The sequence below is a fragment of the Oncorhynchus masou genome, chromosome 3 (assembly GCF_036934945.1).
Source record: "Oncorhynchus masou masou isolate Uvic2021 chromosome 3, UVic_Omas_1.1, whole genome shotgun sequence".
NCBI lineage: Eukaryota > Metazoa > Chordata > Actinopteri > Salmoniformes > Salmonidae > Oncorhynchus > Oncorhynchus masou.
The window spans coordinates 25,738,502-25,751,808 of NC_088214.1; the positions used below are offsets into that span (position 1 = coordinate 25,738,502).

The window sequence follows — 13,307 nt, forward strand, 5'->3', positions numbered from 1 at the left end:
TGACGTCTTGTTACTGACGTCTTGTTACTGACGTCTTGATACTGACGTCTTGTTACTGACGTCTTGTTACTGACGTCTTGTTACTGACGTCTTGTTACTGACGATTTGTTACTGACGTCTTGTTACTGACGTCTTGTTACTGACGTCTTGTTACTGACGTCGTGTTACTGACGTCTTGTTACTGACGTCTTGTTACTGACGTCTTGTTACTGACGTCTTGTTACTGACGTCTTGTTACTGACGTCTTGTTACTGACGTCTTGTTACTGATGTCTAGTTACAGACGATTTGTTACTGATGTTTTGTTATTGATGTTTTGTTCGAAGGACATTGCGATGTCTTTTAGCATTACATCTGACTACTCATTGTCTGAAAAGCCAATGCAAACTGTATCCTAATGCCACTCTCTCCCTAGACCCGCATAAATATAATTATTTACGTTCTAAATTCTAAACTATGACACACATTTATACTGCAAACATTTTATCAGTTGTGTTTACATAATTTTATCAGACAATATTTGCCAAACTTCATTTGGAAACACAGGAGGATGGATGTGGGATGGAACAGGCTAAACCAAAACAACTTATGTGATGGAATTGTTTCAGGATGATTGGGGTGATATGGTTGGCATGTGACAGTGTTGAGTATGTGTAGAGAGAGTAATGAGAGTTTTATGAGAGTAACCCTGCTAAATGATGTTTGTAGTCGTGAGAAAATATTTGTAATCGTGTCGCTACAGGGCACAGTTAAGCAGCTGACTTCAGACCATTGACTTCACCATTGTTTTTTATGCTGCCAGTGACCGGATTCTGACTGAAATGGTTTTGGTGGTTGCTAATGAGCCAATTGTAAAATAAAATTGTGTACGGCTCTGATAATCGTCTGTCAGCGCAAGTCTTTTTGCCCACAATACAATTGAATACCAAAATTTATCTCAGTATTTATTGTGGCTGATTCATTAGGATCCCCACTAGCTAGACTTACTGGGGTCTGACACATTACATGAGAGACATTACAGGCAAAATACTTTAGAATTTACATACATTTAAAAACATTAACATGTATTGTGCGTGTGTGTGCATCAGTTACACATACATGTCAGTGCATACAGTATACTGTATATATAAAAATATGTGAACACTCCTTCAAATGAGCAGATTCAGTTATTTCAGCCACATCCGTTGCTGACACATTTATAAAATCGAGCACACAGCCATGCAATCTTCATAGCGAAACATTGGCAGTAGAACGGACTTACAGAAGAGCTCCGTGACTTTCAACGTGGCACCGTCATAGGATACCACCTTTCCAACAAGTCAGCTTCTCAAATATTTGCCCTGCTAGAGCTGCCACGGTCAACTGTAAGTGCTGTTATTGTGACGTGGAAACGTCTAGGAGCAATAACGTCTCAGCCGCGAAGTGGTCGGCCACACAAGCTCACCGAACGGGACCGCCGATTGCTGAACTGGTCATCGGGAGCTTCATAGAATGGGTTTCCATAGCAGAGTAGCCTAAGATCGCAATGCCAAGATTTGGTTGGAGTGGTGTAAAGCTCGCCGCCATTGGACTCTGGAGCAGTGAAAACACGTTCTCTGGAGTCATGAATCGCGCTTCACCATTTTTATTTATTTTATTTTTATTTCACCTTTATTTAACCAGGTAGGCTAGTTGAGAACAAGTTCTCATTTACAACTGCGACCTGGCCAAGATAAAGCATAGCAGTGTGAACCATCTAGTAGTGCAACTGACAAATCGGGGTTTGGAAGATGCAAGGAGAACGCTACTTGCCCCAATGAACAGTGCCAACTGTAAAGTTTGGTGGAGGAGGATTCCTTGCTTCCAACTTTGTGGCAATAGTTTGGGGAAGGTCCTTTCCTGTTTCAGTATGACAATGTCCCCTTGCACAAAGCGAGGTCCATACAGAAATAGTTTGTCGAGATCGGAGTGGAAGAACTTGACTGGCCTGCACAGAACCCTAACCTCAACCCCATCGAACACCTTTGGGATGAATTGGAACGCCGATTGCGAGCCAGGGCTAATCGCTCATCATCAGTGCCTGACCTCCCTAATGCTCTTGTGGCTGAATGGAGGCAAGTCTCCACAGCAATGTTCCAGCATCTAGTGGAAAGCCTTCCCAGAAGAGTGGAGGCTCTATTGGCAGCAAAGTGGGGACCAACTCCACATTAATGCCCATGATTTTGGAATGAGATGTTAGACGAGCAGGTGTCCACATACTTTTGGTCATGTAGTGTACACACAACAAGTAGGTCACATGGGGGATTGGTGTTGTGCCGTGAGGTGCTGCTTTATCTGTTTTTTGAAACCAGGCTTGCTGTTCACTTGCACTATATAAGATGGAAGGGAATTCCATGGACTAAGTGTGTGTGTCAGTGCTGTGTGTAAGTTGACTATGCAAACAATATGGAATTTCCAACACATTAATGCTTCTTTTATAAAAACAAGAAGTGATGTAGTCAGTCTTTCCTCAACTTTTAGCCAAGCCAAGAGAGACAGGCATGCATAGTATTAATATCAGCCCTCTGATTACAATGAAGAGTAAGACGTGCCGCTCTGTTCTGGGCCAGCTGCAGCTTAGCTAGGTCTTTCTTCACAGCACTTGACCATATGACTGGACAATAATCAAGATAAGAGAAAACTAGAACATGGAGGACTTGCTTTGTGGAGTGTGGCGTCAAAAAAAGCAGAGCATCTCTTTATTACAGACAATTGACCTTGTATTCTCAGCTGTATTTTACAGGATTGTACAATATTGTATTGTATGCTGTATTGTGGCATTACAGTACATTTTACAGGCCCTGCTGTACCATAAGCTGACTCATGGTAATCCTACTGTACCTCTCTTCTTCCCTGGCCCTCTACGTTGGCTCCTCCAGAGTCCTCAGATGGGCACATTCATCGGCGTGTACCTGCCCTGCATGCAGAACATCCTGGGAGTCATCCTCTTCCTGCGTCTCACCTGGATCGTTGGCACCGCCGGCATTTTGGAGTCTTTCGCCATCGTCGTCATGTGTTGCACCTGTGTGAGTAATATGTAGTAATACAAATAGAGTACTAAGGTGTGAGTACTATTGGGCTTAACTACTTATATACAAACACTCCTCCGTTTTGGGGAGTTCAGGTACTAAACTGTGGAATTCTCTGCCAATCTCAGTTCTCTCTGCCATGAATGAAGCGGTCTCATTTTGGTCCCCGAGGACATTGTAACCATACACCCACCAATGCTACTCTTTTGTATTTTTTTTACTCTCTTACAGACCATGCTGACAGCGATATCCATGAGTGCTATTGCAACAAATGGGGTAGTGCCAGGTAATTTCAGTTCAACTTATTTTCCATCTTTAATAAGGAACCTCAACCTCTGCTTTTATGGTTATTTAGCACCATATCACTATTGCATTGGAGCTATAGTCTGTGGCTGACTTCATTTCCTTTCCAGTCCTTTTACCCGTATCTGTTCTCTTGCCCCATGCAGCCGGAGGCTCCTACTACATGATCTCCAGGTCTTTGGGACCAGAGTTTGGTGGGGCTGTGGGCTTGTGTTTTTACCTGGGAACCACATTCGCTGGCTCCATGTACATCCTGGGTACCATTGAGATCCTTCTGGTAAGGATAAAACAATGCCTGGTCGTGATATAGGAAATACACAATGTTTAGAGGCAGGAGTTTTTCATTACCACATGACTCTTCCAGGAGTTGGTACCTTGTAACAGCCTATAACAATGGCTTAGACTTTTTCCTGGACATGTCACATGAGCCGGGAAAACTGTTGGCCCAAACAATGTTTCATGAAGGTGGTGTCCGAGCTTTCTCTTATTCTTGTTCCAGACGTACATCGTGCCGAACGCTGCAGTGTTTGTGGCAGAGAAGAAGGAGGGCGAGGCGGAGGCCATGCTGAATAACATGCGTGTGTACGGGACTTGCTGCCTGGCTCTCATGGCTCTGGTGGTGTTTGTTGGAGTCAAATATGTCAACAAGCTGGCCCTGGTCTTCCTGGCCTGTGTGGTGCTCTCCATCATGGCCATCTACGCCGGAGTCATCAAGACCGTCATAGAACCACCAGACTTCCCGTGAGTTAGATAGTTAATCTATAGGCAAAGGAGATGCTTGTGTCTATGTTTATCTGGTCAGATTCATATTCACACTTTAAAGGACCATCATCAGTCATCCGATCTTACAGGGCTGAATACTAAAGTGATCACACATTGATATCAGTGAAACAGATATTTATAGACTCTTTACAGTGGTTAGAGTGGCCAAAAGGAAAGGATTCTTAGTTCTTTATACAAGAGAACATCCTGATGAATATATGTATATGTTTCCCACAGAATCTGTCTCCTGGGGAACCGTTCCTTGCAGAACCACAACTTTGAGAAGTGTGTGAAGACAGAGGTGATCAAGAACGTGACGTACACCACTAAGCTGTGGGAGCTGTTCTGTGACAGCCGCCACCTCAACGCCACCTGTGATGAGTACTTCACCCTGAACAACGTCACTGAGATCCAGGGCATCCCAGGCCTGCTCAGTGGGGTCATCAAAGGTCAGTGGAGCAACAAGACAAATGTCTCGAAAACAATTGTTGCGTGGTAATAAAGTTATCTGATTCGGTGTCAGAGGACACTTATTGGCACTACTACTACTTACTCACTTACCAAATGATTATTGGCATATTTTATCAAAGCTGTATCATCTGGTTTGATCAACCTGGGGCGCAATAAGGAAGTCAAACTAGTCAGGGCATGGACTCTACAAGGCGTCAAAAGTGTTCCTCAGGGATGCTAGCCCATTGTGAGTGCAATGCTTCCCACAGTTGTGTCAAGTTGGCTGGATGTCCTTTGGTTGGTGGACCATTATTGATACAAACTGGTGTGCCTGGCACCTACTACCGTACCCCATTGAAAGGGACTGAAATATTTTCTCTTGAATGGCACATATACACAACCCATGTCTCAATTCTCTCAAGGCTTAAAAATCCTTCTTTAACCCGTCTCCTCCCCTTCATCTACACTGATTTGAAGTGGATTTAACAAGTGACATCAATAAGGGATCATAGCTTTCAACTGGATTCACCTGTCATGGAAAGAGCAGGTGTCCTTAATGTTTTGTACACTCAGATTATAGTCTACTATAATGCGTCTCCTCTGTGTCCCCTGTTAGACAACATGTGGGGGGACTACGGGCCCAGTGGGATGCTGGTAGAGAAGAAGAGGCAGTCATCTGTTCCAGCCCAGGATAACTCCAGAGATATCTACATGCCTTACGTCTTCAACGACATCTCCACCTTCTTCACTCTGCTTGTGGGAATCTACTTCCCCTCCGTCACAGGTTGGTATAGTAGCCATATTGTCATATTGTAGCTACCTCCATATGACATAATGTATTGTTTGTCATCCTCACGCTGATTGTAAGGGTGTTACTGTAACTTGTGCTTTGGAAGAGTTACTGTAACTTACGCTTTTGTGTTTTTAGTTCTGGTGTTGTTTTCTGCTTGCGGAGATAACATTTAAGTATGTTGGTGATTTCCTAAATTTCAGCTTCTGAAGAATCTATGTGTGTCCCATCACAGGAATCATGGCGGGCTCCAACAGATCTGGAGACCTCCGAGATGCCCAGAGGTCTATTCCTTTCGGCACCATCCTGGCCATAGCAACCACTTCTTTCATTTGTATCCTTGGAGTAACCATGGAGATGATGACGTGCATGTGTGGAGTGGTGTGCATGCATGCATGGAGTGCTGGCATGTGTGTTTTAGTGTGGGAGAGTGTATGTGTTGTGCATTTGTTAACTTTGACAACACTATTCCTTTCTTAACCCCAACTCCCAGACATGACCTGTGTTGTGCTATTTGGGGCCTGTATCGAGGGTGTCGTTTTGAGAGACAAGTAACTACTATTCCACAGTTATTATTTACAACATGGCAATAGCTGTTATGCCATTATGTACAGTAGCATTGATGCAGAAGCCATCCCTGCTGTGTATAACTTGTATATTAAAGACCTTTGTGTCATTCAGTGCCTTCAGGAAGTATTTACACCTTTTGACATGTTCCACATTTTGTTGTGATACAGCCACATTTTTGTCACTGATCTACACACGATACCCCATACTTTCAAAGTGGAATTTTGTTTGTAGAACGTTTTTTAAATCAATAAAAAATTAAAAGCTGAAATGTCTTTAGTCAATAAGTATTCAACCCCTTTGTTATGGCAAGCCTAAATAAGTTCAGGAGTAAAAATGTGCTTAACAAATTGCATAATAAGTTGAATGGGACCCTCTCTGTACCACATATATAGAATTATCTGTAATGTCTCTCAATCGAATAGTGGATTTCAAGCCCAGTTTCAACCACAAAGATCAGTATTGACTCATGGGTGTGAATACTTATGTTATTAGATTTCATTTTCAATCAATTTGCAAAACTTTCTAAAAACATGTTTCCACTTTGTCATTATGGGTTACAGTACCTGTGTTTGTATACCATTCAACTGTGTCTGTTTCCGCTACAGATTTGGGGACTCTGTCAAGAAGAACTTGGTGATTGGAACTCTGGCATGGCCTTCTCCATGGGTGATCGTGATTGGCTCCTTCTTCTCCTGCTGTGGGGCAGGGCTGCAGAGTCTTACTGGTGCCCCTCGTCTGCTGCAGGCCATAGCACGTGACGGGATTGTCCCCTTTCTGCAGGTAAGAAGGTCCTAAAGTCTGTGCTATGCCCCTTGCTATTGTATCTCAAATATAAACACTTCAGCTAGTTTCTCGATCTCTTTATTTTTCTCTCTCCTTCTCCATCTCTCTCTCTCTCTCTCTCCTCTCCTCTAGGTGTTTGGTCATGGTAAAGCCAATGGGGAACCTACCTGGGCCCTCTTGATGACCGCTGGGATCTGTGAGATTGGAATCCTTATTGCATCACTGGATGCTGTTGCCCCCATTCTCTCAATGTGAGTGTGTTCAGTATGTGTGTAGAAGGTGATACTGCAAATGTGAGCTTGTGTCTTTTTCTCTATAGTAATGGGATGTTTTATCCTGTCAGTTGTGTAGAGTATTAGCTCATTATCCTTTTGGAAGCCTATAAGTCACTTCTACTCATCTTCTCCATGGGGCTGGGCTGCAGGTTTTTCCTGATGTGCTACCTGTTTGTCAACCTGGCCTGTGCCGTCCAGACACTGCTCCGCACTCCCAACTGGAGGCCCAGGTTTAAGTTCTACCATTGGTGAGTTAATATTTTCCATGCCAAAAGTGTCAATTCAGGGATCTTAGACTCTGGACCAATATTAAGTTACAGCCCAGCACTAACACACCGAACACATCCAATCAACTAATCATGAAGCACTTTGTGAAATAGGTCATGCACATATGCAGTCTTAAGAGCAGATATTCAGAAGGAGGCAGAAGGTTCCGGTGCAAAGGTGTCCATATTTCTTAACAGCGATAGCCTGCGATAAATATTTACAAGACAAATGGGTACACACAAAATACCGGATTGCACTAAGCCTAAAACAGGCTCACACTGTAGCTTCCATAGCTCTTACATGTGTACATGGCTCAAGCAGCCTCCCCTCGATCAACAAACCCAATCTACCTAGAAACCCAAAACAGGCGCTTATACCCTCTAAGCCCCTCTCTGTTACATACCCATGTCCAAAGACAAGTAACCACATAATTGGTATTCAAATGTAACTGGCTTCCTCATAATTACCGAAATACATACATTCTGTCTAAAACAGATGTGACCACTTCCATGTGCACTTTAAATTGGGCAGAGGTTAAACATTAATCATGAATTCTTACATGAATAGAACCTGCGAATGACCGCAACTCAGTACAGTATAGTGGTGCGCAAAGGCTCACAACTCAAATGACACAGACAAGACATGACTCACTGTGCTCCGACACAACGTGGGAAGTATGAACAAAGGAAAGCATTAACAGAATGAAACAGAGTCTCTAACTCGTGAGTGTTGCAATGATTCTGTGCACTGAAACAATGTTCCACTCTCGTAGGCTAGAGACAAGTAAATCACCGCATTTATGTTTGGAACCGATTATACGAAAAATACCTTTCCATACAAACATTTTACTACAGAACTGGGAATTAACCTTAAACAGTAGCTTATTGCTAACAAAGGAGCTAAATACTTATATAGTCATGTGCAGTGTTGAGTATAATGCTTCTTGAAATAAATGGCAAAATGCACATGGGAAATAGAAAGTGCTATTTGGATATACAGCCGATTAGACAGTGTGCGTGTTCGTGACAAGTGGGCATAAATCCACATCATCACACACTTGATAAGTTAAATCAGGTGTGTCAGTGCTGGGCTAGAACGAAGGCCTGCACTGCTCAAACGTGCCCAAGATCAGGATGTAATAACTCTGACCTAATGCCTATCCAACCAATAAGCCCATTCAATAAGCTGTTGTCCTGTTCTCTGGTCCCTGCAGGACGCTGTCATTCCTGGGGATGAGCCTGTGTGTCTCCCTCATGTTCATCTCCTCCTGGTACTACGCACTGGTAGCCATGTCTATCGCTGGATGCATCTATAAGTACATTGAGTACAGAGGGTAAGATTTTGGTTTTCCAATAACAGCTCAATAACGTTAATTCTGCAATTGCATTGGTAATGTCCCCACTCAAATCAAATCCAATGTTATTGGTCATGTACACATGGTTAGCAGATGTTAATGTGAGTGTAGAGAAATGCTTGTGCTTCCACTTCCGACAGTGCTGTAATATTTAACAAGTAATGTAAGGGGATGGAGTAAGAAAATGTACATATAAATATATGGATGCGTGATGGCAGAGCGGCATAGGCAAGATGCAGTAGATGGTATAAAATACAGTATATACATATGAGATTCGTAATGTGGGATATGTAAACATTATTAAAGTGGCATTATTTAAAGTGACTAGTGATACCTTTATTAAATAAATTTCTTAAAGTGGCCAGTGATTTGAGTCTGTGTGTTGGCGGCAGCCTCTCTATTTTAGTGATGGCTGTTTAACAGTTTAATGATAGAAGCTGTTTTTCAGTCTTTCGGTCCCAGCTTTGATGCGCCTGAACTGACCTCGCCTTCTGGATTATAGCGGGGTGAACAGGCAGTGGCTCAGGTGGTTGATGTCCTTGATGATCTTTTTTTGCCTTCCTGTGACATCGGGTGCTGTAGGTGTCCTGGAGGGCAGGCAGTGTGCCCCCGGTGAAGCTTTGTGCAGACCGCACTACCCTCTGGAGAGCCTTGCGGTTGAGGGCGGTGCAGTTCCGTACCAGGCGGTGATACAGCCTGACAGGATGCTCTCGATTGTGCGTCTGTAAAAGTTTTAGATGTTTAAGGGTTTTAGGTGACAAGGCAAATTTCTTCAGCCTCCTGAGGTTGAAGAGGTGCTGTTGCGCTTTCTTCATCACGCTGTCAGTGTGGGTGGACCATTTCAGTTTGTCCGTGATGTGTTCACCGAGGAACTTAAAATGTTCCACCTTCTCCACTACTGTCCCGTCGATGTGGATGGGGGGGTGCTCCCTCTGCTGTTTCCTGAAGTCCACAATCATCTCCTTCATTTTGTTGACTTTGAGTGAGAGGTTATTTTCCTGACACCACACTCTGAGGAACCCTCTCCCCCTCCCTGTAGGCTGTCTCGTTGGTAGTCAAGCCTACCACTGTAGTGTCGTCAGGAAACTTGATGATTGAGTTGGAGGCATGCATGACCACGCAGTCATGGGTGAACGGGGAGTATGGGAGAGGGCTGAGAATGCACCATTGTGGAGCCCCAGTATTGAGGGTCAGCGGCGTGGAGATGTTGTTTCCTCAGGGAGATGTCCCCACGGAACTAAATAGAACACAGTATTATATCTCTGGAGTCCATGCCTTTCTTTAACCCATTTTCTGGACAGTGTTTTGTAATTACTGTCCGGTTTTTTTATTTTACCTTAATTTTACTAGGCAAGTCAGTTAAGAACAAATTCTTATTTTCAATGACGGCCTAGGAACAGTGGGTTAACTGCCTGTTCAGGGGCAGAATGACAGATTTGTACCTTGTCAGCTCGGGGATTCGAACTAGCAACCTTTCGGTTACTAGTCCAACTCCGCCCCCGTAATTATACAGTTTGGTTACAGTTTGGTGTATTGGCATTGATATCTAAATGTATGAGATTTCTGTAATCCTAACGGGTTTTATGTAGTGCTCCTGCCTTTTTTAACCCTCTCTCTGATCTCTTTCCTCTCAGGGCAGAGAAGGAGTGGGGAGACGGGATCAGAGGTCTTTCCCTGAACGCTGCCCGCTACGCTCTGATCCGCCTGGAGGAAGTGCAGCCACACACTAAGAACTGGAGGTGAGTGGCTAAGAGCAGTGTAGAGCGTAGGGTGAGGAGGGTGAAGAGGGTGAGAGGGTGACCCCTAAGGGCCAGAGTCATACTCAGTTATGTAATTTTCCACTTTTCCACTTAGACACATTGTACATTAACTTTTTAAATATGAAGAACATTTATTTGACGTTTGAGACCCATAATGTGTGCACATGAATGATATGCCCTTCCTTGGTCTAATGTTTCTGTACTTTAGGTTTGAAATGTAGAGCTGTCACTCTAAAAAACGATGGATGATGACTGACAGTTGGTTGTCTTGCTGTCCTGCCTGATGACCTAGTTTAGTGGCTTGCCTTGATGTCTATTTATCTGAACATACACTGACTGTACTGTATCTCTCACCCCAGGCCTCAGTTGCTGGTGCTACTGAAGCTGGATTCAGACTTGGGGGTGAAACACCCTCGTCTGCTGTCCTTTACCACCCAGCTGAAGGCAGGGAAAGGTCTGACCATCGTCAGCTCTGTGTTGGAGGGCACCTACATGACCCTGGGGGCTGAGGCCAAGAGCGCAGAGCAGGTGAGAGACACTAATATCACATGACCAGGGTGGCAGAGCATCAGTGTTCAGACAAGGTAAGATGTGCAGAACAGCCGCAGTTGGAACAGAATCACCCTTGGCTACTGATTCCCAGACCCGTCCAATATGATAAATAGAACTGCATTACTATTGTTTTGTGCTCGCTGGAAGCAGGTGTAATTTAGCCACCCACTCAAATAGTAAAGAGTAAGTGATATTATCCCTGACTCTGACATTCTTACTCCTGTGCGGTCACCACATTGGGGGATATGGACTTCTCAATTCATTATCCCATAAAAGAGAATTCTGCCACCTGCTGGGAGGTCAGATGGGTGTGCTAAAATATCATAGAGGCAAACCGTTAGAGGTTAATAATATACTCAGTAAGTTACAATATTAATTTACAATCAAACTGGTGAAGAGAAATACATTATTATATCTGTTTACCCCACTCCCTGTCCTCTTCCTCATCCCAGATTTCAGTCTGATGAAAGCTGCCTTTGCGTTTTTGCTCTGTCATGCTACCCTCCAGCTATGGTCAATGATACATTCTGACTGGTCTAATTCAAGCACAAAGAGGTCAATAAAACGCTATGCGAGGACAAACGCCAATGGCTCTGTAGAAGTTCCTGTAGTCAGCTATATAGATGTTTCCATTTATTAGCCACACATGTTAAAACATGATTTTGGTCACACACTCTTGACTTCATGTCCAAGTTTAGAAAGAACTCATAAAGCTTACAACTCCAAAAAAGCCTCCTTCATACTTTCTGCATAATTGCTGTAGTATACTTGCATCAAAATGTCTTGCAAGTGTTAAAATAGTATTTATGGAAACTATTTATATTCACTCTGTCATCCATTAATCCATTTTCCTCTTTCATTCTCTTTCCTCCTGGCTGTTCCTCTTCACTTGGTGCAGAACGTCAAGTCGGCCATGCACGCAGAACGTACCAAAGGTTTCTGCCACGTGGTGGTGTCCTCTAACCTGAGGGATGGTTTCTCCCACCTGATCCAGTCGGCAGGGCTGGGGGGCATGAAACACAACGCCGTCCTCATGGCCTGGCCTGGGGCCTGGAAACAGGCTGAGGACTCCTACCCCTGGAAGAACTTCATTGGTCAGCAGTCATTTCATACTCCACTATACTTTACTATAATAGTCTACAGTACCTTTAAGTAGCATCATCAAGTATGTCTGACTAAAGTAGTTTCTCCAGAAGACATTCACATACATTTGAAAAATTAACCTCGCTAGTTACACAACAGGGCCATAAGTATGTGGACACCCCTTCAAATTAGTGGATTCGGCTATTTCAGCCACAACCGTTGCTGACAGGTGTATAAAATCGAGCACACGGCAATGCAATTTTCATAGACAAACATTGGCATTAGAATGTCCCGGACTGAAGAGCTCAGTGACTTTCAACGCTGCATCATCAAGTCAGTTCTTCAAATGTCTGCCCTGCTAAAGCTTCCTCGGTCAACTGTAAGTGCTGTTTTTGTGAAGTGGAAACATCTAGGAGCAACAACGGCTCAGCCGCAAAGTGGTAGGCCACACAAGCTCACAGAACAGGACCGCCGATTGCTGAAGCGCGTAGCAATCATCTGTCCTCGGTTGCAACACTCACTACCGAGTTCCAAACTGTCCTTTGGAAGCAACATCATCACAAGAACTGTTAGACCGGGAGCTCATGAAATGGGTTTTCATGGCCGAGCAGCCGCACACAAGCCTAAGATCACAATGCGCAATGCCAAGTGTCGGCTGGAGTGGTGTAAAGCTCATCGCAGTTATACTCTGGAGCAGTGGAAACGCATTCTCTGGAGTGATGAATCATGCTTCACCATCTGGCAGTCTGACGGATGAATCTGGGTTTGGAGGATGCCAGGAGAACGCAAGTCCCCGCAGCAATGTTCCAAAATCTAGTGGAAAGCCTTTCCAGAAGAGTGGAGGTTGTTATAGAAGCAAAGTGGCGACCAACTCCATATTAATGCCTATGATTTTGGAATGAGATGTTCGATGAGCAGGTGTCCACAAAACTCCACATACTTTTGGCCATATATTGTACCTTGAGTGAGATTTGGTTTTGGGTTCCGAGAATGTCAAGCAAGTGAATGTCTTATGGTCGAGTCAAGTGTTTTTCCTGACCAAATGACCTGACCAGAGTCTGTCAAAACTGTGAGACCTAATTATATGGGTTTCTTGTTATGTGGGTCCTTATCCCACAGAGACGGTGAGAGAGACAACGTCAGCCCATCAGGCCCTGCTGGTTGCTAAGAACATTGACAAGTTCCCCAGCTCTGAGGACCGTCTGGGGGAGGGCACCATAGATGTGTGGTGGATCGTCCATGATGGAGGCCTTCTCATGCTGCTGCCTTTCTTACTGCGCCAACACAAGGTACTGTGACAGGGGCACCATAT

At 44.1% G+C, this 13,307-nt stretch overlaps 1 protein-coding gene across 3 annotated transcripts in view; it reads left to right on the forward strand.

Moving 5' to 3' along the window:
- The window catches only part of LOC135513389 (solute carrier family 12 member 7-like), a 46,324-nt gene that overhangs the window by 25,956 nt on the left and 7,061 nt on the right, over window positions 1-13,307 (forward strand). For all 3 annotated transcript variants that reach the window (XM_064936329.1, XM_064936316.1, XM_064936323.1), the window contains exons 4-19: window positions 2,897-3,043; window positions 3,278-3,332; window positions 3,496-3,626; window positions 3,849-4,090; window positions 4,349-4,560; window positions 5,178-5,345; window positions 5,587-5,685; window positions 5,845-5,902; window positions 6,527-6,701; window positions 6,837-6,955; window positions 7,129-7,227; window positions 8,460-8,579; window positions 10,235-10,339; window positions 10,720-10,888; window positions 11,811-12,006; window positions 13,115-13,284. In XM_064936329.1, the coding sequence (XP_064792401.1) occupies window positions 2,897-3,043; window positions 3,278-3,332; window positions 3,496-3,626; window positions 3,849-4,090; window positions 4,349-4,560; window positions 5,178-5,345; window positions 5,587-5,685; window positions 5,845-5,902; window positions 6,527-6,701; window positions 6,837-6,955; window positions 7,129-7,227; window positions 8,460-8,579; window positions 10,235-10,339; window positions 10,720-10,888; window positions 11,811-12,006; window positions 13,115-13,284 (2,265 nt within the window). The remainder of the gene's footprint in view (window positions 1-2,896; window positions 3,044-3,277; window positions 3,333-3,495; window positions 3,627-3,848; window positions 4,091-4,348; window positions 4,561-5,177; window positions 5,346-5,586; window positions 5,686-5,844; window positions 5,903-6,526; window positions 6,702-6,836; window positions 6,956-7,128; window positions 7,228-8,459; window positions 8,580-10,234; window positions 10,340-10,719; window positions 10,889-11,810; window positions 12,007-13,114; window positions 13,285-13,307) is intronic.